The sequence below is a fragment of the Tinamus guttatus genome, unplaced genomic scaffold, assembly GCF_059628265.1.
Source record: "Tinamus guttatus ecotype Peru unplaced genomic scaffold, ASM5962826v1 Tinamus_guttatus_pri_ptg000010l, whole genome shotgun sequence".
Taxonomy (NCBI): Eukaryota; Metazoa; Chordata; class Aves; order Tinamiformes; family Tinamidae; genus Tinamus; species Tinamus guttatus.
This window is the reverse complement of record NW_028288544.1, coordinates 679507-696677: the sequence shown is the minus strand read 5'-3', so window position 1 is coordinate 696677 and position 17171 is coordinate 679507. Positions and strand designations below refer to the sequence as shown.

At 44.0% G+C, this 17171-nt stretch overlaps 1 protein-coding gene across 1 annotated transcript; it reads right to left on the bottom strand.

Moving 5' to 3' along the window:
* Positions 1 to 7705: 7705 nt before the first annotated feature.
* Positions 7706 to 8708, bottom strand: GPR6 (G protein-coupled receptor 6). Its single transcript, XM_010224770.2, has one exon. The coding sequence runs from the start codon at positions 8706 to 8708 to the stop codon at positions 7722 to 7724; it is 987 nt and encodes a 328-aa protein (XP_010223072.2). The 3' UTR covers positions 7706 to 7721.
* Between the last annotated feature and the right edge of the window lie 8463 nt (positions 8709 to 17171).

The following is a 17171-nucleotide window of genomic DNA, read 5'->3' as shown; positions in this document are numbered from 1 at the left end:
TGCTAGGGTATTTAACAACTTTATCGATAACTGTGCAAAACTGGGGTTAAAAAATAAATCTAGAGCTGAACAGAGAGCCGCATGATGAAATGAGGTTCTTGTGTGTCCTTCACACTGCCCAACTCTACAGATATTTATCCAAAATCCCCCATGCCAGCTTTCCTCAGAGGTCACAGAAAACAGAATATTTTCTTTCAAACTAATAAAGTTTTAACTAGTAAATTCAAACTCAATAGCACAAACATATGAGTAGATGGCCTCCCTCTAGGCTTTCTACAAGGTTCCACATTGAAAGTTACTATAATTTAGATAAATGTCTGCTGTCTTCATCAATCTATAGCTTTGACAAATGCAGCTATTGATTTTGCCTGGTATGATCCATCCTGAATGGACACATGCAGTTTCTCACTCATCAGCTTGTTACCTGCCACGTTATTATATATCGATTCCCTTATTTGCTCCATATTTACCCTAGTAAAAGTTAGATGAGTTGGTTGATGATTTGGAGGATCCACCTTTGTGAAGACTCTTTGCTTTAACTCCAGTTTTCTCATAGCAAAACTTTTTCAAAACTTGCCAGAGGGATAGTGCTCATCTAGCAGTGGTGCCGGGCTCTGGGTTTTGCAGGTGTCCGTGCAGCTGGAGGGCAGCTTGGCATGGGCCCTTGCTGAAAGGGAAGCACCTACAGTGGTGCTGCTGCTGCAGAGAGCATCAGCCTTCGTGGAAGAGTCTCCCGTGTCCTGCACTGAAAGGCGACTGCAATGATTGCAACGAAAGCAATGCAGTCATCTCAAATGCAAGAGTAATTCCCTGCAAAAAGGCTCTCTGAGGTATCAATTTTGATAACATAATTCAGCTAAACTTATATTTTTTTTTTCTGGGAGCTCTGTATAAAACACTCCTGCACAGAGGGCATACAGGATGGCCCAGCCTTTGACTTATTTACACCCCCTCCTCCATTTCCTTTATTTGCTTTTGCACAACTACATTTAAAACAGCATACACTACTATTGAGAAAAATGAAAACCACTTTAGAAGAACCACCCCCAAACTTCCTACTAGTTAAGAAAAATTATGAAGAATAGTATCAAAATGCAGATTGCTACCAGGAAAAAGCAAGGTACCCATGTTGACTAATCTATTTTCAGTAAATTTTGTATAAGAAGATAGACCCCTTTTGACAATACCTAACATTACCTGAGCGCACTTCTTTCTATAAAAAGCAACAACAGCCAGAAGCGACAAGTTGTAGCTTCATGAAGATTTGCAATCATATTAGCGCACTGTGATGCAAAGGATAACGTGTCACCAAGGGTGAAGATTATGAAAATTTAGTCAAAATGTGTCATAAGACCTAATTGCATTTCATAGAAGATTCAACCTTTATTCAAACAATCAACATATTAGAGAACGCTTCACAAGCCACTTTCTTCTGCCTCATTTTTAAATGTAATTATTAATCTGCATGCCAGAGAGAAAATAAGCACTGGTCCATATAAACTATGCCTTCTTGCATGATAGATGGGACAGGGAACATCAAGATCACTGAAAAATTTTTTTTTCCAAACCTCACCAGGAGAAATTTAGCTCTTTAATGAAACTAAACTTCATCAGCCCAGCAACAAACAGGCCAGTGCAGGAGAAATCATGAGCCTGAAACAGCCCTCTTTTAAAAGCCAAGAGATACAGAGTATATCTAGCAGGAAGGGAAACAAACAACAACAAAACACACAGAAAAAAAGTATTTTCTTCCTGGATCAGGATTTCTTCCCTGAGCCAGTGCAGGTTGTTCTGCTCTGGGCCCAGATCTGCGCTGGAGCTGGGGACAGCCAGACCTGCCCTGCTGCCCCTCAGCCAAAAGAAGGACTTGGAAATATGGGGGCTTAAATACTCTTTCCATATATCTCCCTGTACATTAAAGCCTCACTTCTGAGCACTGACAGGTCTTCAAAAGGCTGGCCTGTCAGGCTGCAGTCCTACAGATTTTCCTCACTAGATGGGGAAAATGAGCAGTCCTCCTTCTTTTCTGAATAAAGATTAATTCACACAGTATTATTTTATTTTCTTGTTTAGATAGCTATCATTCAAATTTGCAGTTATTGGGAGATTTAGGTGTAAGGATGTGCAGCTGAACTCAGAATTACCTCCCCTTAGCATCCACTCAGGTGGCTGTTTCCATTCAGCACCTACACGCATGAGCAGAGGGCAGAAGCTGTGAACCAAAGCCCTGGGTTGAGATATTGCACATTCGCGCCACTCAGAAACTCATTCAAATATTTTCCCAGGCACTTGCGTGTGCTGCCCCAAGCCACGTCGCGGACGCTCACACAGCTGCAAGTGAGACCAAGAACACGCTCTTACCGTGTCCTATGTCGCTGTGAGGAAGCACCTTCAAGAAACATCCCAGTAGCAAAAAGATCCATAACCCGATACAGCTTCCTGGATAAGAAAGGACAAGCCCCAGAGCTCACACCACTGCTTTGGTGCTCCCATTTTCTCTTTTCTTTTTTGGCAGAGAGCATTTGACACCAGCGCGTCAGAGGTGCCTCTTCTCACCCAGTTGCTGTCCTCAACATCCCTGCCGTTTCAGGGCTTGCAGCTCCTCACAGTTCTCAGGATTCTGGGGCAGGAGCCTATCCAGGTGCCTCCCCACGGCAGTGGGGAAACCCCCAGAGTGGCGGGGAGCAGGTAGGGCTGGAGAGGGCCCCTGCACCCCCATAATTTGCCGGACTCTGGGACAACTGGGCGGTGAAAAACCTCATGAAATTCGACAAGGCCAAGTGCAAGGTCCTGCACTTGGGGAGGAATAACCGCAGACACCAGTACAGGCTAGGGAATGACCTTCTGGAGAACAGCTCTGCAGAAAGGGACCTGGGTGTCATGGTGGACGACAAGTTGACCATGAGGCAGCAGTGTGCCCTCGTGGCCAAGAAGGCCAATGGAATCCTGAGGTGCATTAAGAAGAGCGTCTCCAGCAGGTTGAGGGAGGTGATCCTGCCCCTCTACTCAGCCCTGGTGAGGCCGCATCTGGAGTATTGTGTCCAGTTCTGGGCTCCACAGTACAGGAGGGGTGTGGAGCTGCTGGAGAGAGTCCAGCGCAGGGCCACAAGGATGATTAGGGGCCTGGAACATCTGCCCTATGAGGAGAGGCTGAGGGAGCTGGGCCTGTTCAGCCTGGAGAAGAGAAGGCTGAGAGGGGATCTAATCAGTGTCTATAAGTACCTCAAGGGAGGCAGTGAGGAGGATGGTGCTGGCCTCTCTTCACTGGTGGGCACCGACAGAACTAGAGGTAATGGCCACAAACTGAAACACCGAAAGTTCCACAGGAACTTAAGGAAAAGTTTCTTAACAGTGAGGGTGACAGAGCACTGGAACAGGCTGCCCAGAAAGGTTGTGGAGTCTCCTTCTCTGGAGATCTTCAAACCCCGCTTGGACGCAGTCCTGTGCCACGTGCTCTAGGTGACCCTGTGTGTGCAGGGGGTTGGACTAGATGACCTCTAGAGGTCCCTTCCAACCTTAAGCATTCGGTGATTCTATGACTCCTTTGTAAAGCAGCAAGAGGAGAAAGCATGTTATTTTTTCCTTTTTTTTTTCATGTTGAAATTAATGGCATAAAAGACAGCTGAGGAGCTTGCACTATCAGAAATTATTTTTACCTCATTAGGAACAAAAAAAAAAAACCCTGTCCTTTTACAATTATATTGGCAGAACTGTGGCTAGAGCACCTATTGCTTTCCTGCATGCTCCTTAGTACCTGGAGATCATTAATCTGATAAAAATATGTGCATAGTCACTTTCCTGGGCTTAAAAGTGGTTTTGTCTTTCTGTTCGGTTAGCTAAATAAAGAGGGCTTTTTTTGGTTTGACCTTGGTTTTGAATCCAGCTGCCTTTTTAATATACAAAGCAGCCTGCGGAGCCAATCTCCTTCCATTCATAGCGGTGCTACACCCGTGATTTCCGCAGAAATACTGCAGGAAATTGGGGTCTGCGTGGAGCTTTAGGGCTGATTCCTGACCATTTCTTACTCGCTCACATGGTGCTCTTCGCCCTGTCGCTACCCCCAGTGAAACAACAGAGATGCTCAGAGAGAGGCACTTTCAGGCAAATCAACCAACCAGCACCTGGCCTCAAGAGGCCCTGAGAGTTTCACAAGGTTTTGCGTTGTTTCTAATGATAAAGTCTTGGTTGCTAATGAAAATTGGAGCAGACACCGAGGGCTGCCTGTTATTAAATGGTGAGTTTTTTTGTTACGCTAGTTCTTGCACAAAAGCACACCGCCTCCCAGGCCTATGTTGACATAAAGTTATCTATCTACTTCAGAATAAAACACAGGTAGACCTTTTAAAGGTGGCAAAGCTTGAAATCTCATTTCCGCTTCCAGTGAAGGCTGCAAATGCTACCAAAGCACTACCAAACATCGGGTCCCCTCCTTGCACCTGCCTCTGTGGGCGCTTTCATCTGTGAAAGGTGGCACGATTGCCATGAAGACCTTAAAAACAGCAATATCACGTGGGCCCACGCTTAGAAGGAAAGGTCTGTGCCTACCAGGATTAGTGACCATTTTGACAGCTCGGCAGTCTTTATGCAGACCAAATTGCCCATTGGCTTTTGTGATCAGACATGGTACGTGCTTGTCCTCGGCGCACTGCACACAGCAAGCAGCGGAAATGCTGGCGGACTCCGACCAGGGAGCTCTTCAAGGGGCATTGCTGCTACCAGAGCCTCCAAGGTGGCTCCTTATTCGACCTCCAAACAACACCCCAAAATCAGGGGAAAACTCCTCAGTCAGACCATATGAGACTTTTGCTTGGCCAGGTCTCGCAAAGGCAACAGCATTTTCTCAGATTAATGCGTGCCTGGTTTGTTTAGTAAGAAAGCTCGGCAAGAAAAATGCAAGTGTTGTGCAGGACAGAATTCCTGGGTTTTCTCTATCATCAGGAGTGGTGAATCTAAGCAGGGACTGCAGCTCCTCTTTTTCTTCAAGGTGAGATATTATTTGGGGAGATGGAGCCTGTGTAGCCCACATTAAGTTATTCTGCTCAGGTAGCCCTGCAGAGCAGGGCTCTCTCGAAACTGAAAAGCTGAATTTTGCTGCAGCTACATTGACATCGATTCCATCCTCCAGGCTAACAAAAAAAAAAAAAAATACCCTCTCCCCTTTTTGCATTAATGTTGCCCAGAAATTACGAGAAAAGTCAGCAGGAGTTCTCTAAAATGGCACAGAATACAAACAAAACATATGCATTACCTCAACAGTGCGAATGGCTCAAATCACTGTAGCACCAAAGAGCCTCTCAGAAGAGTGGAAGAACACTTATGAAGACACTCCCAAAGTGTTGTAATTTTAAAAGAAGAATTTTAAAAGCAGAATCCTATTTTGTAGATAAAGTAAATTCCAGGCAGAAGTGATAAAATAAAAATGGGTTCGTGTGGTAAGAAAAGCAAACACATGTTGATCTAAAAAATGTAAACATCGCACCTTTGCAGGGTGAAGTGAGAATTTGAATAACTTGTAGTAAGTGCGTTATTACTGAAGGAGGACTCTCTCTGCCTATGTTTTCTGTACCTGATTTTTACACAAACTGTAGCTGCTCAAAGAATTCACAGTGAAATAAATTCCTAGTAGCGTTATGGACATCTGCGATGGTTTCCAGCAGATTCTGTCTACTTATCTTGGATGTCTAAGTGTCAGCACAAGAAGTCTCCCCAAAGGGTTTCAGAGCAAGTACCAGACTCAGAAGACTGCACAGGAGCCTGAAGAGCTCAGCGGCTAAAACCTAGATGCAAATTCAGCACCTATAGCTCAACAAAACCTATTGCAATCCTGTTGCTGCAGTTTTACTGAAGCCTAGGAATAACAAAGAACTTACTTAAAAAACGAAGAAAGAGATTAAAAATTCCAGGAGCATACAGTTTTGGAGGGCTTAGAAGAGAGGGGGAATAATCATCTTTTTTAACTAGCAACTATAGAATGCTTAATCTGACAGGTATTTTGACCTGTCTTGAGATCTGTTTTATATCATGCTTACAACATCGGTGCAACATCACTCTGGTGAAGCAAGTGCCTGACGCTATTAATCAATTACAGTGTCACATCTGTGATTACTGCAGTTTGCTCACTGGATTTCCAGCCCTTCTGTCAAAAGACAGCAACTGATACCCAACCCGTACGGATAAAAATAATGAGTCTGGAAGATGGCTTTCCGATCAGATTGCACTTAAAATGAGATGATTTCATACTAACAGTGAACTCAGAGAGTTTTTCATAATACCTGCTGCTCAGGCATAAATGCAATTTTGCAGCCTCCTTGTGGTTTGTTCGGTCCTTGTGGCTGGCAGGAGGCAAATGCTTGAGGCAAATTGCCCAGCCCTAAGTTTGGAAACACATTATCCCCACTATGCCTGCAGCGATAATCTGCTTCAGCCCTGCTGTGCAACTCAAAATGTAAGTCACAACCTACAACACAACTGTAAAGTAAATGTAAAGTAGCTATAAATAGAGAAGCCCCAATGTTGTTTTTGAAGCCTGCTGTGTGTACATTACCTTCTAAAAAAGCCAGTCACCTGTGAATTTGAGCGAACAACAGTTTCCAGGCTTGAGTAACACTCACCTCTGATACCCTCTTTGAAGTCACCAAGCCTCAGGATTGCCAGAAAACTGCATCCTGCTCCACAGAGACAGGAGGCAGCAGAGAGATACTTAAATGATTTTTCTATAGTGTGGTACAATAAAGCGGGGAGGAACAATTCAGGTTTTCTGTGGGTGATAAGGAAAATCAATCTATTGTAGCATTTCACAAGCCTGTAGGAAAGAAGATTTTGGCTTCTCTCTCTGTCTTTTTTTTTCTTTATTCTGCACCTGTATTAGACTAAAAGAGGAAAAAAAAAGCATATGGCTTAGCACCTGTTTCATTTCCCCAGTTTAGTAACTTTTTTATGTGACATTATCATAAAGGAGTAACTTACAGCTCAAAGATGAATGTTTCTGGAAAGCAGGAGAAAGACTAGCAGCCCATTTGACTGGGGTTTCTGTTTGTTTACTGGTCAATAAATACACCAGGGTAAAGGAGAGAACGAACAAACAAACAAACAAGGCGACCCTTCCCTGATGGAATATTTCATCTCCATAGTAAATGATGATCTCTTAGGCAGAATTACGTGGTAATTTTTCAAAAGTAAAAAAAAGAACTTTGCTTACCTGGCAAACTTTCAAGCTGTTATATGCCTAGAATCATTTAAACACGCAAAATTGTATTACATCTTAAATAGTTTTATTTGTGTAGAAAATGTTATAGTTTATCAATATTGTGCAGCAAAGTACAATTACACACACACATACATACATACATACATCCACACCCCCACCCTTCCACACAAACAAATATACCACAAATACAACTTACTTTCTCTCTGCCCTTCAAAATGGCAACACTGTTTCGGCAGGTCAGCAGCTAGAAATAAGGTGCTATAATTAAGCAGTATTGGAATGTCTTCACTTTACAAATATGATGTGCAAATTTATATACAATCACTTTATTTTTTCATGGAGCTGAGCCTCCCCCCCACCCTAAACACTCTCAAAGATACAAACATGTATAAAGTGCTAATATTTAAGCATGTTTTCGATGACTTCACATCATAGGTTGAAGTTTATAACAGGCACTGTAATATCTCACTAAGTAGATTGTCACTTTGTGCAATACTACAAAGAGAAAAGTCACTTAGACATCGCTAGGGGACCGGGAACGAAAGGACACTTTAGACTGAAAGCAGCCGCAAAAGAGAACCCACATGGACCTCTGAATTTCTTGATTCCTGTAGGCATAAATGATGGGATTGATCATGGAGTTGTAAGTGGCTGGTAGGAGCGTGGCATAAGTGTACACGGAAGGGTAGTCGGGATCTCCGACCACGCAGTAGATGGCGAAGGGCAGCCAGCTTGCTCCGAAAGTCCCCAGGATGATAGCGAGGGTGGACACTCCTTTCTTGGTAGCAACATAGTGCGAAGCAGTCAGAAAGTGTTGCTGGAGAGCTATCTGGTGGGCATGTCTGCAAACTATTTTACAGATTTCGATGTAGAGATGGAGCATGATGATGAAAATCAGAAAGAAAGAGGCAGAGAGCAGAGTCACGTTGCTCTTTGTCAAGGGTCTGACTATGCTGCAGGCAGCGTAGTCATTGAGACAGTTCCAGCCCAGGACGGGCAGCAGCCCAAGGCACAGCGAGACCCCCCAGGTGCCCACCAGCATGGTGTGGATGCACAGCATGGTCCTCTCCGAGTAGTAGGTGAGGGCGTTGTAGAGGGAAAGGTAGCGGTCGACCGTGATGGCCAGCAAGCTACTCACGGACGCCGTGAAGGAGGCAACGAGGAATCCCACAGTGATGAGGCTGACAGTCTCCGAGTGGATAACGTACTGGAAAACAAAGTTGAGGATGAGGCCGAGGCCAGCCAGCAGGTCCGCCGTGGCCAGGCTCCCGATGAGCACAAACATGGGGGTGCGCAGACTGGGCGAGTAGCAGATGATGGCCACCACGATGGCATTCTCGCAGGCGATGGCCGTGCCGGACACGCAGAGCATCACGTCCCAGGGGTTGATGGCGGGGGGTGAGGGCGGCCGCGAGGCCAGCGCCAGCGACGCGTTGCCGCCGCGACCCGGCAGCCAGGGTGAGGGTGCCGCGCTCTCGTTGAGGGCTGCCACGGGCTCCATCCCCGCCGGGGCCCCGTCGCCGCCTGTGCGGGGGCAGGAGAAGTGAGCGGGGACCGCGGCGGCGGCCGGGAGCGCTCATGCCGCGGCCGCCCTGTCTGTGGTGCTGAAGCGCTCCGAGCTGCTCCCGCCGCCCCAGCCGCCGTCCGCCCCAATGGCCGCGCCAGCCGCCGCGCGCCCCAACGGCCGCCACGCCCGCCGCGCGCCCCAACGGCCGCCCCAACGGCTGCCCAACGGCCGCCGCGCGCCCCAACGGCCACCGCGCCCGCCGCGCGCCCTACCCGTGCGGCGTCGCGCTCCTGCCTCGCGGGCGCTGCTCATGGGGCGCCTTTGGCGGCCGCTTTGGCGCCTTGAGGCGCCGGGCGGGCGGGCGGGCGGTTACCGAGGGCGGGCCGGGCCGCGCGGGGCTGACGTAAACGGCGGCCGGGGGGCAGCGGGGAGGGACAGTCCCTCAGCGGGGAGGAGCGACCGGCGCGGGGAGACACAGACCGTTACCGGGCGGGAACGGACCGTTATGGGAGGGGAGGTGGGGAGCGGGCAGCCCGATGAGGGGAGGGAAACGTCTGTTAGGGGGAAGGGGAGAGTCCGTTAGGAGGGAAGGGGCAGCCGCTATGGGGCAGCCCGATGAGGGGAGGGAAACCTCGATTAGGGAGAAGGGGATCGTCCGTTAGGGGGACAGGACTGTCTGTTAGGGAGAAACGGGAGAGTCCCTTAGGAGGGAAGGGACAGCCCTCTGTGGAGCAGCCTGTTGAGGGGAGGAAACGTCCGATAGGGAGAACGGGAGGGGATCATCTGTTAGAGGGAAGGGACTATCCGTTAGGAGGAAGGGACCGTCTGTTAGGAGGGAAGGGAAGCGTCCACTAGGGAGAAGGGACGTCCGTTAGGAGGGAAGGGACCATCCTTCAGGAGGGAAAGGAACCGTCCGTTAGCGGGCAGGGGGCAGCCAGTGTGGGGCAACCATGTGTGTGGCTGGGCCAGGCTGCTACTCCCCTGCCACTCACACTTTTTCATTTCTCATGGCTTCTTTTCCCCCTCTTTGTCAATATGGTTTTCTGTTTGGAATTGTACTTCTAATGTGTTGGTAGGAGGAAGGCTGCAGGCTTGATGTTTGTGCAGTACTTGCTAGAACGGCTCTGAACCTTGCTGTGGACTTCTTATACTGCTGAATGTCAATGTTTAAAAACAGTGCTAGAAATTGCTGCAAAAACACCTGTTTCACTTTTATCCTCCCAGCAGAATATATACTCTAGAGTTGGCAATCTGTTTGCCACTGAAAATATCTGCGCTGTTCTCCAAGGTACTCCAAGATAGAAACAGCAAAGAATCAATGGCCTTGGCATAAGAAATGCCTTTTTTTTTTTTTTTTTCCTAAGTCTCACCCTTTGTGTTTCAAGGTCAGACAGCAGCCAATATGCTTCTTCCCTAAAACATACCTCAATTGATGAAACAAAGCTAAACTGTCTGTTTCATGTTTCCCTACCAAAGCAATATCAAATAAATACACCCAGCAGGTAGTTCTCATCAACAACAAAATAGTTTTTCTGGTATTAACAACAGAAGCCAAAAGGTACCCAAGTCTGGAAGAACATGTTTGTTCTTTAACTGCTGCTCAAAAGAATGTAGAAATAAAATTTCATCTTTCATTTATAGGAACAGAATGCAAACCATTTAGACATCATTTTGAAAAATTCATTAGAAGGAAATGTGTTTACTGCCTTCGACAGTCCAAATGAACAAAGTACGTAGGTCGTGCCACATTAAAAGGTACACACATTTACAGAGAATTAGAATGTCAGTATTCGTTATTTCCACCTTGGTCCACATCCTGAAGGCTAAATACTATTATCAAGACAACCTGTGGACATCGTGTATCTCAGTAAACAAAGTCATTGCTTCCAAGGACTTCTGAAACACTGAATCTCAGAGAAAACAAAATCGTTTGGAAGGCGTCTGTTGAGGCTGGATTGGTGGCATCAGCCTGGTCCCATCACCTGCTCAAAGCAAAGCCATGTTCAAAATTATGCCGTTTTTCTGAGGATCTTGTTTAGTATATCTGAATATCTCCATGGCCTCCACAACCTCCCTGGGCACTTCTTCCAGTGGTTCACCACTGAAAGGTGAAGGGCTTTTTCCTTATATCTCCTCCCTTCTCATACCATTACCTTTTCCTATATATCTCATCCAAAGTTTATGACCAGCTTCTTTAACTATAGTACAACGAGCAACAACAGAAAGTATCTAATACAGCCATTTCTTGAGATGTGACTTATAAATCTGAATTACTGGCTAAAAGAATTGCTCAAACACTGTAGTGCTTCCTTGAATGGGAAGTGCGCATGTGCAGCTTGTGTTTGCTTGTGTGTTTGTGGGATTATTACCTCTTGAGTGTAGGGTGCTCTTACAGTATATGTCAAGTTCTTATGCACAATGCTCTCAGAGGAGCTCTCTGCATGTCCCACAGTCCAAATACCTCATGTTGTCAAGTATCAACTGGCAGCATTAGTGCCCAGCTTCACAACATTTATTAAAATGATTACATTTACTTTGGAAATATTTATATTTCCAGAATCATTGGGCACTGTTTGTATTTCCAGAGGCAGTGTTTTAAGACTTTGCATCTTCTTAGTACAGTTTCTTACACAAATCATTCTAACGAGAGGCAAGTCATCCAAATTGGTCCTAATTTTAAGTAGTTTCAGTAAAAAGATCTAAAACAGTAGACATTGCTCACATAAGATATCTAGTTTCTGATTCTTCTTTACTGAAAGCTTTATTCTGTGAAGGTATAGCAGGCAATAATAGTTCAGGGTAGCGCTTAGCCTGTAGGAAAAGTACAGACAAAACACTACTTTACCCCTTGGACTGTCACATACACATGCGGAAGATGAGCCTGTGTTGGATGCCCAGGAGATCGGAGGAAAATTCCCACTTTTTTTTTTCTCTAATAGGCACTTTCATTTAACCTGGTAAGGTGCAATGCAGAGAGACGCCTGGCAGGAACTTCCACTACTGTCGAGATGTTCATTTTAGTTTTTTATCTGAACTCGGATCCATCGATGTCACAGGAGAATATAAAATAAAAGATATGATTCAACCTAAGTGCAGCGTATCGTGTAACTCACAATACTTATCTTAGAGAGTTTCTGAAAATTAAATTGCAATAAAATTTTAAAGTTGCTGAAATGAACTACATAAAAATTCACTGCTTGAATTCTTCCATCTGTTCTGAAAGCTGAGCAATATTGCCATGTAATTTTAACATGTGGCTACTTAATTTCAGTTAACTATAGAGTATTTTGATAGTTGGGTAGTCTTCCATGATTAATAAGTAGGCTGAGTAAATGTTAAGTATTATTAAATGATGCTTTACATAGAATGACTGGGAACTAAAAAAGCACTTCAAAACCGAGCTTTCCAATAACATGCTGAAAATACTTGAGTCCTTTTTCTTCTGGCAGCATAAGGAATCCTTAAAATAAAGGAGGGAGGAGGGGAAGAAGAAGTGATGCACAGATGGTGAACTAACCAGCACTGACATTTCAGATATCTCTGTGCAGCTGGTGCGAAAAGATGTTTGAAACCTTTAGCAATCCATTCTACACCCCCTGCAGTTTACCAGCTCCCTGACTCGATGGACTTAACTGCATTGCCTTGAGCCACAGATTACTGCTTCCTTATTAACCTCTCCCTCTGGTTGACCTTCTAGGTTTGCACCAGTGTCCTAAGAGGTATGCAGAGGTATCCAGGTGCCATGTAGAGTTCAGATTACATCCCACATGTTCCTATTTCTTCTTCACACGTGGTGATTCCCTTGTGGTTTTTGTTTCTTGGTGGAGCACCCACTACAGACCTCAGTCCCTTTTGACAACTTTTCAAATGCTTCTCTGCTCTGTCCCTTACATAGTTAATATCCAGCAAAGTCACTCAGCTAGTATATCTGTAAATTCTATTTTTCTGGTGCAGCACTGCTATATGCGATTGAGTAAACATATATAATTTATAAACACAACCTTTGTGCTTTTTCTAGTACATGTTTGGGGTAAAAATCCTGTTTCACTGTTGCATTTACAAATGTCCATTTCTCAAATGGATTTTATGGGTGCTTTAGTAGTGGCAATACATTTTATCTGGTCTCTCAATTGCTAGGAGAAAGATGGGGACACACTTTACCTCATGTAAACAGGTGAAAATCAGCTTTACATAATGTAACAAATATTTAGTGCCAGAGATAAATCCAGGCTGAACTTTAAGCTGAATGCTGCAAAATTTTTGAATTATCATGCATTTCTTTTTCATTGAGAAGAAAATGTAGATTTAAATATTGCCCAGAAGAATAGACAGAAGCATGGAGACCACTATTTTGAACTTTCAGCTATGACTCTCAAAGGGCTCTTCAATGATTTATAGCTGTATTTTGGAGCAGTTTTGACTTCCTAAGCTTAGCCAGGCAAGGACTCTCCTTTGATAGACACCTATTCTTGTTCGCACTACACAGGCACTCCTCATATCTGCTTAGTAATCTACACACCTGCCAGTCCACTTTTATCAGCCACAAAGGCCAAGGACTTCAAATGAACTGGCTGAGTTTCCAAAAGATTAAAGTTTGTGATAGATACTTGTACTTGTACAGTGCTACCCCAGGGTTTGTTAGGAAAGGCACAGTTGTTGCGTGTCTGGGCCACTTTTTGTTTATTTCCACAGATCAGTGCTGAATGTATGGAGGCTAAATGCATGTACTTTGTGCCTTTTCCTTCCATTACCCTGCTTGTTCTGACTGTGGGAAGAAAGCAGCAGCAATAAAGGACTTTCATTGTTGGATGCATCATCAAGTTCTTTTATTATTTTTGTTCTTTGAAAGGTATCCGAAAACTTTTGCTCAAGCTTTTAGGTGCCTTCAAACCAGCCTTTAAATTGCTGAGCTCATCTGCACATCTAAGTGAAGAAGTCACATATTTAGTTAACCAGTATCTTCTTGAAACTTTGTGAAAAGAAACTGCCAATTTATGTCATTAAAATGTTTGTGTTGTTTCACACAATCCTATACATTTTTGGTTATTTGCTGCGTGAGATGGTGTGTATATTTCTGCCTTAAAGTTAGTAGCAAGTTTGAGAGCAGTTTTCCAGATGCTAGAATGCAATCTGAAAATGAATTTCTTTGTGGAAAGAAGCAATGTGCCCACCTTTCTATAGATCATCAAGGAAATTCGCTCTGAGAAATTGCACAAAGACAGCCCCGTTCTCACCAGCTAGCAATTCTCCTCTCTGCAGTACAAAACCAGCTCCATGGGCTAGATCCAGTAGAGGATCTGGGGAACTGAAGTGAGAAACGAATCCAAATGTTGAGGATCCCTTGAGCATGTAGTGCCAATAATAGGATTCAGGTGAAAATGGGAGTACATTCAGTATACACCTTTCTGAAGCCACCCAGAGGGATGAGCCTGGGGAGGCATTGATGTCATAGGGTAACAGAGTTTCACCTTTTTCCAAGGATCTTGAAACTGCTCCAGCTCCATAGACAATTTCTTCTAGGGCTTGACTATCATTCCAAGTTATTACGTTCTAGTCAAGAAACAATGTATGTGCATGGTTCATTAGACTATAAAAAAATCACAAACATCGTAAAAGGTTGCAGGCTACAAAGGCATCAAGGGAAACATGGGAGTTCGTCTGTTGACAGCAAAAAAAGGTGGGTGACAAGCTACTTGATAGAGGAATGGTGAATGTTTCCCAGTGATCACAGCTGAAATTCTCTCTGACCTTGCTGCATCCCAGGAAATGTTCTCCTGAGGTGCCTGTCCTGGTGATTAGGCATCAAGGACACAAATTTATATGTCCCGGTCAAATTAATTATATATTGAATTAGAAATTACCTAGAGAATGACTCATGTTTAAACAAATAGCATTCATTTTTGCCCTGATGTTTAGCCCTTTCTGTATTTTATTTGAGCCTTCCAAATATGAATAGAGGTTCATGTTTCTTTATACGTCTGCTTGATAACATTTAGCCAAGATGCTTCTTCCAAGAGAACAAATTAATGCAACTTCAAAACAAGTCTGTTATTGCTCAACAGCCCAGTCCCTGCCAGAAAGGAACAAATTGATGATTATTTAGCTGAGGCCGTAAAGGAGAATCGTAAATTCTTAGGTTTTTTTTTTTTTTTTTTTTTTTTTTTGAGAAAGAGCTTTAATATAAAAATAACCAAATGTAAAGTTGGCCAGGTTAAAGTTATTAGCATCATGCGGTGCTTTCAGAAAAGAACATATGGCTCAGATCATTACATTTACCAATGTGGCATGAGAGCTGCTCTAGGAAAAACCCACTGGCAGAGCAGTACTCACAGGACAAGAGCAAGAAAAGTAGGTCACGACCCCACAGATGTCGAACCAGCTCCCTTCCTCCTCACCCTTTGAGTGGACTCAGCAGTAGCAAAAAAGGGCAAAAAGCTCCCAACTGAAAAATAAAGGTTAATTCTGATGTAGATCACAAATTAGTAGCTTTCTGGAAAGAAGGAAATTGTCCTAGCCCTACAGAGGGGCCTATTTCCTGAGATGACCACTGCAACTTTTTTTTAACATTTACTTTTAGGGCTATTTTCCAAAAGCCCTCTGTGATAACAGAATGAATTTGAAACATCATGCTAGAATATAGAGAGATTTTGACTAAAAATTATGAGAAGAGTCACTAGTCAAAGTTTATGAAATAACGAATGAGTACGAAGAGTCGAAAGTAACGACAGGCTCTGGAGAGGGAAGTAGGAAGCAAAATGCAAATTCAGAGTCAACGCTTATTTAAATATGTGTTAATTGGTAGGACCCACTTTTTATGTAGTCAGGGAAGTATGGATATGGGCCATAAAAATAAAAACAAATCGATTGCTTCTTATTATTCCCATAAGCAGTGTGATACCACATACAACAACTGAACTCAGGATCCCCTAGAGCAGCTTCCCTAAAAGGTGGCCTCCCATCGCCAAGACCAGTACTTCAACCAGAAGAATAGTTCGTGTACTTCAGCTTGCCACGAAATAATAAAAACTGACTTAGGGTGTCTAAAAATAACAACAAATCCCTCTTTAATACATGGAAGTCCTATACTCAGTGTGAGATAATTTGAGGTTGAACTAAGTTCTGACAAAGAATAGTTAATCACTGACCTAAAAATTAGCTGTTGCCTAGGTGCTCCTGGCCAGGCTCTGTTGACATTTACCTTGCGCAAACAGAACACACTATAACCAGCCAGATATATATTTAGGATTTGAAAATGGCCAGTTTTCCAAAGTGTAAAGCCATGATTGGGAGCATAAGTTTGATGATGCAAATGTTAAAATCACTTGTTAAAACCAAAATGTCAAAACCATTCAAATATATTCAGTGGGTGCCCTTGAAGCTCCAATTGGAGACACATTGTAAAAGATCAACCTTGTTGCCCCCCACATGTTTTTTGGTCAGAAGCCATCCTGATTAAAAGGAGATGAGTAGGTAGCTACATCAGTATTGCAGGCTAAAAACATAATTAGTGTGGTCAGTGTGGTTTCTCAGAAAGCAGATTACATTACACAAAATCTTTTTTTTTTTTTTTAATGGGATTAGATGGATAAACACCTCTGTGTAGAAAATACACTTGAATTTATCTGAAGCACTTGACATTATGATTTTAAATATTTGTATCATATGGTGCTAACAAGGCACAACATATAGGGATTAAAAACTGATTTGCTGTCATATTGCAGTAATACAAAGTGGGGAGAAATCAAAGGCTCATGTCTTAACTAATGTGTCTTAGTGATTTTTTTTCTCTAAATCATCTAATATTTTATCAGCAGTCAAGAAAATTATAAAAACCCAGGACTGATAAAGTTCAGAGACAGCACAAATATTAAAGGTGTTGTAATGAGAAAAAAAGATAACTGCCCTCGGAGGAGTAGGATCTTGTGGTTAATAGATTGCAATCCAATAAAATGTATTTCAATCACAACTAAAGGCCAAGGAATCCACTTGGGAACAGCTTGCAGAAGCTCTGCCTAGAGGATTGAACCTCATCCAGAAAGCTGGGACTCAAAAGAAGAGTTAGGAGCCACCGCAGAGAACCAAATCTGCATCGAAGTTGCAGATTACAAATTGCTCTGTTAAAATGGAAGGTAGCAGTATCTTTAAAGACTGGTTGTGAGCCAGGCTCCGAGGAGTGTGGAGAAACAGGCAGGATTAACTCGGATGAGCGTGCGTGCCTCGGCATGGAGAGCGCTCCGAGCTCCCGAGCGGTTCGTTGCCGCAGGGACGCGGGCGCTGCCAGCGATGCCATCCCGCTCGGTCCAGCACCGGCACTGCTGCCTGGGGACGACACTCCTTACACCTCACGCTTCCAGGCCTCAGCTGGCTGCCTGCAATGCATACAAGAGCTGCTTTTTCTTTTCTTTCCTCCAGAACTGAGTCTTAAAGTATTATTTCTCCCTACCGCACTGTCAGCTT